The sequence below is a fragment of the Eretmochelys imbricata genome, chromosome 1, assembly GCF_965152235.1.
Source record: "Eretmochelys imbricata isolate rEreImb1 chromosome 1, rEreImb1.hap1, whole genome shotgun sequence".
NCBI classification, from domain to species: domain Eukaryota; kingdom Metazoa; phylum Chordata; order Testudines; family Cheloniidae; genus Eretmochelys; species Eretmochelys imbricata.
In genome coordinates, this window is record NC_135572.1 from 226,246,892 (window position 1) to 226,261,856 (window position 14,965).

The 14,965-nt window shown below is 45.0% G+C and overlaps 1 protein-coding gene across 2 annotated transcripts in view; it reads left to right on the top strand.

Moving 5' to 3' along the window:
* The window catches only part of TULP3 (TUB like protein 3), a 79,929-nt gene extending 69,857 nt beyond the window's left edge, over positions 1 to 10,072 (top strand). For both annotated transcript variants that reach the window (XM_077824938.1, XM_077824945.1), the window contains 3 exons: positions 3,082 to 3,180; positions 6,188 to 6,359; positions 6,874 to 10,072. In XM_077824938.1, coding sequence (XP_077681064.1) covers positions 3,082 to 3,180; positions 6,188 to 6,359; positions 6,874 to 7,007 — 405 coding nt within the window. In that variant the 3' untranslated portion in view covers positions 7,008 to 10,072. The remainder of the gene's footprint in view (positions 1 to 3,081; positions 3,181 to 6,187; positions 6,360 to 6,873) is intronic.
* Positions 10,073 to 14,965: the final 4,893 nt, after the last annotated feature.

Sequence of the window (14,965 nt, forward strand, 5' to 3'; positions counted from 1 at the left end):
GCCTTGGCCCCCTACTCCTCTCCGCTTCCAACCCCCAGAGCTGTGGCCCCGCTCCTCGCCCCAGCTCTGGGGGGAAGGAGTGGGCACGGTCAAGGGTAAGGGCGGGGTAAAAGGTAAAAAGTTTGGGGACCACTTACCTACAGTCTATATCAGTAAAACGTACTAGTATGTTAGGGGAAGCTATATAACTAATATTAATGTTATACCTGATTTTTATCATATATGTGTTAGGAACTCTAAGGAGCCATCTTGCTGGAATAAAATTGAAATAGCCTTTGAGATAGATTTTTGGTTGAAGGCATTAAACAGTTGGTGACTAGAGGACCAAGAAAGTCTGTTTCGTCTTCAAGTAATGGTCCCTATTGTATTCCACTGTGGGTTACACATGTGCACCATGCTCCCAGAGTCAGAGAATTTGAAAGCAGTGTCTGTTGGTCCGCGCATGTGCCTCAGTTCACCTCATGCTCCCAACCTCAGGGCAGACCAACTGCCTCATCAGTTGCTTCTCATTGCTGCGTGGTCCAGGTCAGAAACTTCGTATCTTCAGTTCTGATGTCGTTTCTGAAAAACCGTCGTGTTAGCTGTAAATAGTTTGTATTTTTAGAAGTTTTAATAGATTTAGTAGTTTTGATCATTTTAATAGTTTTAGAATTAGATTAGGCTATAGGGGTCCCCTCCATTCTCCCCCATGCCCTATTTGGGTACCTGACTGTGCCCAGAACTCCAGGCTTAAAACTCTGCACCTCCTGCCCGCAATCCTTTTCCATCAGTGACGACCCCCAACACTGCCTCTACTGCTTGGGACAGGCGCTCACGTTGCAGATTGGTGCAGTATTTGTCAGTCCTTCCCCAGCTGCATCCGAGAAGGACAGGCTTTTCACCTCCGTAAGTACCTCATGGAAATGGCTATGAGGCTTCAATCAGATCCAGGCTGGGGAATCCCCCCTTTACATCATCCTGAATCAGCAAGAAGTATGCCTCCTGCTGCAAAGTCTGACTCTCGTGCCGGAGGATCCACCCCCACAAACCCCATGGTGGGGCCTAGTCAGGAGATCAGAAAGCACTCCTATAAACATTGTGCTAAGTCTTCCTCTAAGTCCATTCCAAAGATACCGGATATGCCTACAAGCAAACCCACTGACTCAGCCCAGGAGTATGTCATACGTCCCCAGTCCCATAGACATAATAAGAGAGGCATGAAACATAGGGCTTCACCATCTCCACACCACGCTTCATCAGTACCATCATTCCCAGCTCTTCATAAGACACCAAGACCTTCTGGCACTGGTGAATGGAGACCATACAATATTCATCACCAGCACCTGTGGCCCAAACAGAAAGGTCCCTATTAAACCAGGGAGGTCCAGATCCTTGGCCACACCACAGGACATTTTCACTCTCCCAGATCCTGAATCCCCTCCCGCATTGGGACTCTCCATTTCCAGAGAGTGTAGTTGCCTTTCAGAGATCTGCTGGCAGGATGGAGCTTATCACCTCCACCATACATAACGTGCATCTTCCTATCAGCACCAATGTTATCGCCATTAGAACCTGAGTCTGCCCTTTCCTCCTCAAGAGACTCGGAACCATGACAGGAACCACACCCAGGAGACCCACAAAACCCTGGAACCAACCAATGCTTCACCTGGCTCAGAGTCATTGGTACCCCGTGCCATGGGGACCCCTGCCACGAGCTGTCGACCCCACCTATTGGCCATATTGGGGACCCTGGCACCAGTGCCCACCGTGGGAATGTATCTGACCCACTAGGGAGTCACCACCTGACTCCACCCAGAGAATTCCCAAATGGATTTTGGAATATACTCTACTCTGCTATAAGCTCTCGAACCTACCCCCAAAGCAGGGGGGATCAAAGCACTCCACGAGAGCCCAAGCCACGACTGTAGCATCTCTTCAGGACATACCAAGGAGGCCATATAGAGCTCCATCCACATGTTTGCAAGACATTGTTCCCTGGTATAAGACTTGGCTACTGATGCCTCATTGGGGATAGCTGTTCGCCACTCATCCCTGCCATCCTCATCCTTACACCCTCCTCCTGCTTAAGTACTGCTTGTCTGTCCCCCGCAGTGGAATACGAAGGACCGTCACTCAAAGAAGAAGAGGAGGTTACTTACCTGTAAGTGGAGGTTCTTTGAGATGTGTGGTATCTCTGGGTATTCCACTACCCACTGTCCTTCCCCTTTGATTTGGATCTTGTCTGATTCATGGTGGAGAAGGAATTGAAGAGGCAGTCAGTCCTCCCAACCCTTTATCATCTTGGTCAGGAGCACAAGGTGAATCGGGGCACATGCACAGACCAATGGACACTACTTCCAATTCTCTGACTCCAGGTGCATGGTGCGCATGCATAACCCACAGTGGAATACATATAGGGACCACACATCTGGAAGAACCTCCAGTTACAGGTAAGTAACTTCCTCTTATCTTCACTGCCGTACAGGTGGAGTATGTGGAATTCCCTGCTGCACTTTGGAGTAGACTTGTTTGTTTCAGGATGAAAGCTAAGCCATACGCTGACTCCAAATCCCTTAGGGGTTTCTTTTATCTTGTCTACAAGGTCACAGTTTGGGAGAAACTATGAAGTATAGCCTTAAAAATAAAACAAAAGCTAAGCAGAATTAAATAGATTGTCCATTTAGACTATAAGGTCCCTGGAGAGTTGACAAAGTACAGAAGCAGTCAGAGTCATGCTGTCTATAATTGTGTTTATACCTTTGTTGCTAGCAGGGATTTAGCACATTTCCCCTCAACAATATGAACCACATTTATTGTCCGAGAATGACACTAGCCAAATTGTGTAATAAAACCGTACTTTAGGTTATATTTGGAAGATTATCTATAGTACTGTTTGGTTAATGTGGTTTTGGAGGAGAAAAAGAATTATATCACTAATAGTCAAGGAAACAATGTTGATTGCAACCGTGTTTAAATACAGATGTAGCTGGCATGTTTCTGATTCCAGGGTAGATAGGGTATTAAAGGTCAATCTCATTATCCTCTCTCCCGGATAAGACAGTGCTTTAGTTCCTGAAAAGAACTTAATTCCTTGTCTTTTAGGAAACCAATGTCCTAGGATTCAAGGGCCCCAGGAAGATGTCCGTGATCATTCCAGGGATGAACATGAAACACAAGCGGATTCCAATCAGACCACGAAATGTAAGTTTGGAACTGGGTCAGATTCCAGTGGCGCAAGGAAGAAAGTTTTAACCTCTTAGAGATCCAAATGCTAATTATTGGCAATCAGAGAAATTAGAGGAAAAAGATGTGTTGGGTTCCAGCTATCCCATCTTCTGGAAGTTAGGGTGGGATTCTTCACTACACTGTGCTTTTCCAGGCCACTTTGAAATTATTCCCATAATAGGATTCTACCATTGCCCTTGGGAGACTGATTGATCTGATAGGTCTCATGATTGGTAAACGTTTCTTGATATTCAGCTTAAAATGTCATTTTCTTAATTTCAGCTTATTTCTTGCTTGTAGCCCTTATGCAACCCTTTAAACTTTGCCTCTTTCCTTACTTGTCATTTAGCCATGTGGACCATATCTAGCTCTTTTCTTTTTTACTGTAGTGCATAGGAGCCCTAGTCGTGACTGGACTCCATTGTGCTAGGTGCTTTACAAACACTGAAAAAAAGATGGTCCCTGGCCCAAAGACTTTACATTCTAAGTATAAATCAAGAGATAACAGGTGGATGCAGACAGAGAGAGAAGCATAAGAAAACAATGAGGTGATATTGGTCAGCAGGATGGGCAGTGGTCTCAGCACACCAGCAGCCTAGCCATTGTCCAGTTTTTCAGGAATCCTAGAAAAGGAGAGTTTTAAGGAAGGATTCAAACAAGGATAATTAGATCGCTTTGCAGATCTCTACAGGGAGGTCCTCCCACGCATGAGGGTCAACGTGAAGAAAGCATGATGGTGCTGTTGGAAAATTTTAACAAGTGGGTGATGGAGGCTGACATCATGGGCCAATCAAAAATGGGAGTTAACATTTAGATAGCAAATGAGAGCTAAATAGAGTGGGTATAGGCTATAAAGGGCCCTGAAAGTGAGGACAAGTAAGAATCTTATGTTTGATATGATAGAGAAGTGGAGGGATACAAAGAGAGGAATGACCAAATGTTAGAGATGTTTTGCAGAAAGAATCTGCAGGACTTAGACATATCCAGGGGGCAAGAGGAGAGGATTTGACTCAGAGCTGGTGAACAGGAAGCTGGGATTGCAGGCATGGGGTTCAATTAAGTTGGAGAAGTAGTTATTTCTCTAGGAAGATGGCAGAACTAAAGGAGGAGAGAACAAATCTGTAGTGGAGGAAGCAAGCCTGGTCACAGGATTTCTGCCAGACACTCCACAGCGCAAGAGCCCGAGCAGGCGCAGAGGAAGTGGATGTTGGGGGTGAGCCAAGGCTGGGTGCTGGCAGAGCAGACCTTGCGATGAGAGAGAGTGAGGCATGGAGAGAAACAAGCATATCAGTGGAAGAGGGGGCATAAGTCCATTTATCTAACCCTCACTTTTTTTTCCCCCACTTTGCTAAACTCATTCCAATTTGTCAGTAGTCTTCTAGTAATTAAATGCCCTGAGCTGAATACAGTATTCCAGATGTGGTCTCACTAGAAATATATAGGACCAGATGTGCCAAAGCACAGCCCTTACTTGGGGGCTATATAAAGCCAAACACCCCAGTGTGGGCTACCGGAGTCATTGTGTCTCAGGAGGACACTATGCCTGATTGAGCTCTTGGAAATCACAGTTGATTCATCATCCCTTAGGAGAATGCAGTATGCATCCACTTGATAGTGCAGTTGGGGGGAATCAATCTATTGTCCTGTCTCTTTCCCCTATCCATTTTATTGGCCTTAAAATCTGAGTCTAAGAGAAGCCCACAATGCTCAGGAGAGCATAGCGACTGCAATCAAGGGTGGCCCCTTTCCTGGGATACAGGGTTTAGGGGTGGCTCTCTGTGGTTTTGCTCAAATACCAGCCACAATTTAGCCCATATAGATTCATCATCATCTACCTGGTCTGTGACATGATGTCTCTGAATAAGCAGTGACTGCTCTTCTCTAAAAGATTGCCCTACTGCCATTTCTAAATGTAATTTGTTGATGCCCATTACCAAAGTCCTATGGGCATCCTTACAGAAACAAATAAAATCAGAGATCCAATTAAATAGTAAATCTATTTAAAAAACAAACAAACCCAAGAAGCAACAGACAGTTCACTACATCCTACTCAGAATTTTACCACAAACAAATCTATTACTCAAACCTCCCCAAACAACTGCTTACCAAGCATCTCCCTCCATGGAATAACTTCAGTTTGGATAGTTTTTATCAATTTTAATAGCTTTTATTTTTTAAGGTTGAAGTTCATTTTGTCACGTTATATTTCCTTGCCACTTTGTCCTCACTACTGTTTTCAGCTCCTCCCAATTTCCTGTTCTTCTCAGATGTAGTGAACATGCTGTTTTATCCACCTTCACATTTCCATGTGTTTGTGTACCTATGCCTAAACCTGGTAGAATCATAGAATATCAGAGTTGGAAGGGACCTCAGGAGATCATCTTGTCCAACCCCCTGCTCAGAGCAGGACCAAGCCTCAATTTTTGCCCAAGATCCCTAAATGGCCCCCTCAAGGATTGAATTCTCAACCCTGGGATTAGCAGGTCAATGCTCAAACCACTGAGCTATCCCTCCCCCCTCCCTATGGGGGGAAAGCACTTTAATCCATACATACTTGTAGCCCACTGCAGCCTTTGAATTTCCCACTACAACATCCCAACTTCTTGCATTAGGGAGTTAAAGATATCTGGGTTATTCCTCTTTGCTTTGAAGGTCACAAGGTGGGGAATTGGAGGTTTGTACTGGAGGAAAAGGCTCCCAGGGGTTAGAAATAGACTCCTGCCAGTACATTGAGAGTGGGTGCAGAAGGTGCTCTCACTGTGTCTCCTGGTTAGGATTGAGATGCAGTGGGCCCAGCAGGAGAGAGAACCTCAGGACTGGGAAAGTATAGAAATATCTCCATGGTACCTGCAGGATCTATTTCAGCAGGGTTGAGTTCACTGTTCACTAGACCAGGGGGACTCATGGTTGCAGAGTAAACACAACTTGAGAGAAGCAGTGACTAAAAGCAGACCCTCCCAAGTATAATTTTTCTCTTGAGCAGGAACATGAGAGTTTGCTGTCAAAATGGCAAAATAAAAACCTGGAGAACCTGATTGAGCTGCACAACAAGGCTCCTGTCTGGAATGATGACACTCAGTCGTACGTCTTGAATTTCCATGGGAGAGTCACTCAGGCCTCGGTGAAGAACTTCCAGATTGTCCATGAGAATGACCGTAAGAGCTAAGGGTTGTGCTATGGTGGGGTGAGGTGGGGTATGTGGGGCTGCCACTCCAGTGAGGAAAAGAGCATTGTTCCATTAGGTGGGGAAATATGGGAACATTGCTCCTACACGAGGGATATGGGATGGGCAAGAACGGGATGGGGGATATAGTCCAGAGGATCTTGGGACTTTTGGAATGATATGGGACCTCCCCTTCACTCTAGAGGTGGAGGGGATGACAGGATAGCTGCATCAGAGGAGAGGCGAATGCAGGCCTTCTGCTGAAGATGGAAAGGAGAGTAATATGGGATTGCTGTGCCAGCCAAAGCATAGGTATGGGATTTCTCTGTAAAAGAAGTCAGCAGGACTATTGTAGAAAAGCAGATTCTGAGCCACTCTGGCAATAGTGAATAGAGAGACTGATATTCTCTCCAGTCAGGTGTATTTGGAACTGTTTCACTCTTTCTCCTCTTACCTCTCTCTCTTTGAAGTAGTTGGTCTCTGACCCCCTCTTTCTGTCTCCCTAGCTGACTACATTGTGATGCAGTTTGGTCGTGTAGCAGAAGACGTGTTCACTCTGGACTATAATTACCCCCTGTGTGCCCTCCAGGCCTTTGCCATTGGACTCTCTAGCTTTGACAGCAAATTGGCATGTGAATGATGGAGACAGCGGACTTGGATGTGGAATCATGAGAAGTATCCTGGGGACAGAAGGGGAACTGGAGACGAGAGATCTGTGGCCTTAACAAGAAGCAAATAGTAGATTTGGGGGCTTTACAGTAGCTGATAGGGACCATGACCCTTTTGGAAGGGAGATCTCTGCATGTGCACTGGGGGAAGGCAAGGATAATGTGTGATGTCTTTGTTATCAGTATTAATGCTGCATTGAGACTCTTGATGGGAGATGATGTGTGAGAGCTAATCCTGCTCCTTAGCAGCTAAGCATCACTGTGACTAGGAACTCCTGCAGTGGGGATCACATTAATAGTGCTTTAGTGCCCAGGTGCCTTGGATCTCACAGCGCCCCTGTGCTCATGCAGCATATATTAAGATTAATTCAGAGAGGGAAGGACAGGTACAGTCTATGCCATCTCTTACCCTGCAGAGTAACTCTCCTGTCTAAGGAAAAGTTCAGAGAAAGAAGAGAGGGTATAAGCCTGATGCCCCTGTGCAACTGTAAGCAGTGTTCAGTGAACAAAGAGTAGGAACAAGCCCCATGCTTCTAAAGCCACCCTTTTACTCTGCAGGATAATTCTCGTTCAAGGCTGATGGATCCCAGTTCCTGTTAATTGTTCTGCTGCTCATTACCCTATGACTACCCGTTTACCAAATAAAAATCCCCCATCATTAGGGATGTGAGAAAAGCTCCTATGGTCACTTCTAAGTGAGCAATATTTATATTATGACCATCACTGTTTCTTTTATTCCTAACAGCTCTAAAAGTGAAATTGAATAGATCATTGGACCTGACAGAAACTGGCTGAGAAGGGCATGCCATTGACTATTCCTGAAATGCAGCATTCTGATTGCCTTAAATACTAGATTCTATAGGTCAGTCAATCAGAAACATTTTTTTCAAATTTCTTTTATGAATAAAGTTTCCTGCATTTTAGGAATAAACTGATGTCTGAAGCTTTTCTTTGTTTTGTTTAACTTTTTTCTCAGCAAATATGAGACTCTCCTGCAGTAGTCTGAATGGCTGATTCCAATTGCATGTGGTATAATAACCATAGATATCTCAAATCATGACCAGTTCAGCCAGTTTTATATAATCATTTAATCTGAATATGAGAAGATTAACCAAAAAATAAGATTATAGGCATTTTCCAAGGCACAAGGAAAGAAGAATATTGCAACAAGAGTGGCCGAAGTGCTGCTCATCGAGCTCCATAATGTGTCCTGCAGCAGCCCTCATCTTTAATTCTGGGTTGCAGTCAGTGGAGACCACAAGTCCCAGCATGCAATCCTCCTTGATCCACCAGCCTCAACTTGCATCAAATTGGAGCACTGCATATTGAGACCTATAGGTTACATGGGTTGCACATCTGCTGTATACTAAAAAAGAGGGCAGCTACCATCCTGTCCATTTCATGTTCTTTCTGTACAGCTGTCAGGATCTTTTTTCACATTCATTATGTACAGTTAATTGCTCATGTGTCCCTCTGTTAAGCAAACTGTGGGTGTCCCCTTTTTTGCATGTACTGATCTTTTTTTTAAAGTTCATTGTCAGCCCACAAGTCCTATCTGGATGCTCTCAGCAACCGGGCTTTCATCATTATGAAAGTCTTTGCATAATATGTCACGTAAGTCTCTATACTGGTGATATTATCTTGCTGTTTAATTTTCCAAAACATCAAACTTTGTGTAGACATTTTTTGATGCCAGAAAAAACACTTCAATCATAATTACATGTAATCTCTGTATTTAATTGTAAATGGTGAATTGTTGCTGACAGGTCCAGTTCTAGAAAATGCTTATCTCACTAGTGCCCAAGCTACAGTGAGTGAGGTGCCATTGCATTCAAAGCAATCTCATCAGCATAGCACTCAGCAAAGAGAGTTTGCGCCAGGTACCTCTTTTGTGCCTTCATGCACTTCCCGCATGCATCTCCCACTTGTGCTCTCTTGTGCTCCCAACTGACTGCTCTGCATTCCCTGTATCTACCCAGAAAAGCCAAGAAACCAGTTCATAATGCCTCTGTCACAATTACTTTATAACCAGGACCAGATGTAGAAAATTAGTTTATGTTCGCCTGGGGTTATTTGTAGGCAGTGCATTAATTGCTAGTCCAGAAAAAGTTTCTTTGTGCTTAGCAAGCCGCCCTGCAACTGCCTGGTTCATCTCTCCAACTGGGCCAGTCAGCAAGGGCTCTCTCAAACTAATTCAAGGTGGTAAACCCATGGGTGAGCTTAATTGACTACGGCTAAGTCAGTGCCTGTGATTCTTTAGGTTTCCTCATCAAGTTGTACAGACAGATGACCGAATTTCTTGTCTCTTCTGAGGTGCTTTCTATACTGTGGGCATGTGACCCTTCACTTACCTTCTAGTATTGAAACTCTTTCATCTGTCTCAGTTTTTGAGGTGGTTGTTTTTTGTTTTTTTTTAAAGGGACTGTACACAATGAGCTTGCTCACACTAGCATTAAAGTGTGTTAGCCACAACTGTGTTTAAACACAGGTTATTGCTAGCAGGTCCGAGCATGGTTTCTCTGATAACCTCCAGCAGGGAATTTTTCTAAAAAGGGTGATATTGTTGTGCTAGGAAACAGTCCTATCAGCTGTCTGTGGGGTCAAACTAAAAGCCTTATTTTCAGACAGAAATCCCAGTGCACGCTGTTCAGGGAAATGGTACGCTCTATCACATTTAAATCTGACTCTGGGTATCTTGGTGTCAACCCTAATGTGGACAGAAGCATGGGTCTGTTTCTTTTGCTGTTTGAAGAGGCAATAGCAATGCAGGAGGTGGACATTTACCTCTTCTCAGCTGCTTTCAGACATTTTATATATTGGAGGCTTTGGTGCCCTGCCCCATTCTGTTTGGGTTCTTCACTCACTCTGTTGCTGCTCTGTGTGCCTAAGGTCCACCTACATGACTGAGAGGCTGGCTTTGTGTGCTCCCTGCTGCTTCCAAGCTTTTTTTTTGCTCTGCAGAAACATCCAGTGCTTTTTGGTCAAACATTGTTCTACATGAATTGTATTTATAACTTTTGTACTCTAATGAAAATAAAGTAATTTATAAAAAACAAAACCCTAAACTCTGAATTGTTCTTATCTTGTACTATAGGATTTTTGCTGCATATGGTAGTTCCTGTCAGCTCTGATAACTCTCTCTCTTTCTCTCCTCCTTTGGCTACCTCTCTTTTTCTCCCTGTCTCCCTCCACTCCATCTCTCTTCTTTCTGTATCATTCTCTCCTCACTTGTCCCCCACACTTCTCCTCAATGCTGGTTTTTCAAATATTTAGACGTGTGAGAATCACCTTGGAAACACAAGTACTACCAATTTCCCTTGTGCACCATTCCGCGCTGCTTGCTATTTGTTCACTCTCTTCCCCTTGATTCTCCTGCCCCGCACACCCCTTCTCTCTCAAGTGTTATGGCTGCTGTTTCCAGCTTCAGACCTGGGCTCCTGAGGGGGGTGCATTGGAAATATTTACCCAGCCCTGGTCGCTTGCTCCAAGCCCCTCCTGTTGTCCAAGTGTCACATGGTGCAATTCCGGAACAGGATTGAAATAGTGTGAGGTAAAGAGGGGCAGTACTGAGCTGAGGGTATTTTTACTGGGGTGATATGAAGAGAAGTAAGTGTCTGCCTCACAGAGGGGAAACGTCCTTGTTCCAGTGACTTAAAACTTGACATAGGGGAGATCTAACTTTGCAGGCCCCGGTTCTGAATGCAGGTTGAACAATCATGCCCATTTCTCTCCAGCTCCGCCAGAATGGATACACGGTGCAGGCACTTTCTGCTCTGTGTCTGTCTCACAGATCAGCAGCAGGCAGTTGCTATCTCTAAAGCACTGTGTTGACTGCTGTAATATCACGCTCTCACTCCCACATCAAACACAACACCCAGAAAACTCTGAGAAAAGGCTGGGTACAGGAAGCAAATGTTACTGTGCAGTGTGAATCCTCATAGCAGGACTCAGAATGCAGCAGCTCCAAGGTGCTGTGAGGTCTCCAGCTGACACACATCAAAGGCAGGAGTATTAATTTCTTGCTCTTTTATGGCTCAATCCTGCTTGCATTGAAGTGTTGATATCAATAGGAGTAGACTCAGACTCTATTATTTAAAAGTATAACATGATGACAAAGCACACCCACACAACATGCTCTTCTACTGACTGGTATTAATAACTGTGCACTTCACAGCTATTGTTACTGAAAAAGAGTAACAAAGGCGGCAAGCAACTATTCCCCCACCCCACCCTTTTCACAGATGGAGAGCTGGGAGTTTGCAGGAGGTCACTGCAGTCAGAGCTGGGGATAGAGCCCTGTCTAAAACAGCATACCCAAGTCTCATCCACACTGCTTTTCTGAAGGAATGTGTCAAATCTATGGGTTTGAGTGCTGTCTGTAACCATTATATCCCACCCCTTCCAGAGCTAGAAATAGAACTGGGCATGGGTGTGGGCTACTGATGAAGTATTTGTTGTATCCCCCCCCAGTAGCTGGTTGACATGGAGGATAATAGCCTACTACTACTATCAATTACTTATTTAGCTCAAGTAATAGAGGTCAGCCTTACCATAAAGGTGAGAACAGGCTAAAGGTCAGAGGCTTCTCAGGAATTCTTGTTCTTGTGTCTTCCACCATGTTCAGTCTACAGTCCCTGTCTCCCCGTTCTGTTCTCTTGTCCTATTCTCCAGGGAGTTCTTGTTCCCCTGCTGGGACTCAGAAGTCATTTTCCTGTTTCAGTTTGGATAAATCTTTCCACACCTAGATAAGCTCTGTGATCCTTTTCACTAAAATGTGTCAGGGTAAAAACTATTCCGATTGTACATAGGTGTTTTAACATATAATTGGCAGTTGATATATATGAATGAATGTTGTTTCCACTAGATTTGAAGGTGGGATCTGATCTCATTTGCTTTGATAAAAGGAAAGTGATGGTTTAAAAAGAGAACCACTGAACTATGCTACAATAAAACAGGAAGCTTAAAATACAAAGGTGAACAAAGAATGATTTTCTTAACTTGAATTGAGAGCCCCATTTATAAAAGAGAACTTAGAACTACCCTTAGAGTGCAGTTTTTCTCTGAAAAGCAATTCCTAAAAATGGCATGATGGATTCCATATTTGTCTGTCAATAGCTGTATATCAAACCTGTTCAGTTAACAGGAAAAAAGATTCCACTACTTCTGACCACCCCAATCAAACTCCATTTGCGTGCTCTGTCGAGTTCTTTCCTTGCACATCATCTCCACTACTAAAGATTCTACAGGCCAAATTCTACCCTTAGACACAGGTGAAAGCCCATTCATTTCAGTGGGTTTCTACAACTGTAAGTGACTGAAATTTGGTGAACAATTCTGTTGATGATTCACAGGAAGGAATAAAATTCAGCTCTCTTTCTGAGCTGTGTTGACTCTGCAGGGCAAACAGGAGAAAAAATGTACATTAGCCACAAAGTCAGCAGATCTGACCTTCAATACACATAGGGAGCAGATGTAATGAGTAATAACATGCCATTTTTACAAAGTCATTTTTCACAGTAGTACTGCACTTTAAACATCCGTTTTTAATCTTCACATGGTTTAGCAGAGACCCACAGTGGCTAAATGGGCTCATTACAGGTATACATTTAAAGGAAAACTGCAACACACACTTGAGTTTACTGTGTAGAATAACACCACACAGAATACATGGTTTATTTTAAATTACCAGTCATATCTTTATGTACATGGATATTACCTAACATTGTATGACTTAGAAAATGTGTGTGGCCTCTCTGCATTCGAAGAGAAAATAAAAATAAAAATTCTAATTGTATCTAATTACAAAGCAAAGTTATGTATATTGCACGTAGGGACATTTTCAAGCTCATCTCCACAACCACAAGGGCTAGGAGCTTACTTTGAAAGAAAGGAGGAAAGCTGAGATACTCACATAGTCATGTGCCCCCACAAGGTGGGACTTAATCACTGGAGTCCGCAATGCTGCTGAGAAATTTTAACTCTCTGTCTCAGGTCTTAGCTACACTAGTTGGTATTGTTATTCCAGTATAGCTACACTGGCAAACCCCTCTAGTGTAGCTGTAGTTATACTGGTATAAAATACTCTGGTTTGGGGAACCTGAGGGCTAAAATGCTTTAGTTTAAATGAAGTCATCAGGCTCAGCGTAGCGGCATTTGGGTTAAATGTACAGCCTGTGTTATGCAGGAGGTCAAACTAGAGGATCTAATGGTCCCTTCTGGCCTTAAACTCTACGAAATCTATACTCTGTGAAACCAGCATAAGCGATACCAGTGTAAGCACAGTTATATTGTATAACTGTCTGCAGTAGGACTTTTACTGGCATAGCTATATTGGTTTTTAAAAAAAAAATCACCCCCCAAATGACATAGTAACACTTGTAAAATTTTTAAGTATAGACCAGGATTCAATTTCCCCAGTTGTAAAATGGAGAAAAGTGCCATCTTGGCACATAAGAATATCTCCCACTGTTCGTAAGTTCAAAGGGTCAGTAAAGGTGTTCTGCCCTGCATTTGCCTTCCTCGTTAAACTAACCTACTTTGTAGGGTCTTCCGAGAGGCTTAGGTAGATGTTTGTCAAGTGCTTTGAATATGAAAATGTGCACAAGGGTGAAGTGTTTTTATGTAAAATGAAAGTGAAAGAATTGGCTGTGTTGCAGGGAGTGGTGTGGGTGACTCAGTAGAGAGGGGCTCTTTCTTCTTAGTCAGTACTGACCCCAATGTCTCCCTGCATAGCACTACAGCAGGGGTGGCCAACCTGTGGCTCCAGAGACACATGCGGCTCTTCAGAAATTAATAGGCGTCTCCTTGTACAGGCACTGACTCTGGGGCTGGAGCTACAGGTCCCAACTTTCCAATGGGCCAGGGGGTGCTCACTACTTAACCCCTGGCTTTGCCACAGGCCCTGCCCCCACTCCACCCCTTTCCCCCCTCCCCCCCCAGCCTCCTGCATGCCAGGAAACAGCTGATCAGGAGGTGCGGGGAGGGAGGGGGAGGCTCTGATTGGCAGGGCTGCTGGTGGGTCGGAGTGGGGGCAGGGGGAGCAACTGATGGGGGTGCTGACGTATTACTGTGGCTCTTTGGCAATGTACATTGGTAAATTCAGTGTCCCAGCATGGGGTAGTGCAGTGGTTTTCAAAGTTTGGGGGGGGGGGTGCCTAAGGGTGACCATGGAGCCACTCGTGTGCCTCTGCCAAGGAGTCGGACCTGCTGGCTGCTTCTGGAGCGCAGCGGAGTCCGCTGTGCCTGGACAGGTTGGAAGCCTGCCTCTGCACCCCAGCTGCGCTGCTGACCGGGAGCCGCCAGAGGTAAGCCTGCGCCACAACTCCCCCCCAAACCTGGAGCCCCTTCCTGCACCCCAACCCCACCACAGAGCCTGTACCCCCAGCCCAGAGCCCTGACCCCTTCCCACATCCCAACCCCCTGGCCCAGCCTAGAGCCCCCTCCCACACCTGGAATCCCTCATTCCCAGCCCCACTCCACAGCCCTCACCCCTGCACCCCAACCCTCTGCCCAGCCCTGATCCCCTCCCACACCCCAAACCCCTGATCCCCAGCTCCGTTGTGTCACGGGCATCAACAATTTTCTTCAACTGGGTCGCCAGAAAAAAAGTTGGAAAACTACTTGGGTAGTGGATGCCGTGTTGCTTGGAAGTGCCATCTCTGGGGCCAGTAAAGTTTTTTTTAGCCTTTGTCCCCTGTTGCAGGACATTGGGCCCCTACTTATGCACCTCAGGGACAGAGAGTTTAGAAAGCATCGGAAAATCAAATGCTTATGGAAAGGGAATGTTTTAGTGGCCTTTCTGTCTCCACTCCCCCATGGGAATGAGGCCTACTAAAAAGGAGTGCTCAGCAGGGGGATGTGGGAGCTGCTCCTGCCTGCACTGGAGGTGGTGCTTGAGGTGGGGAGGGAATCGATCATAAACCTCCTTCTC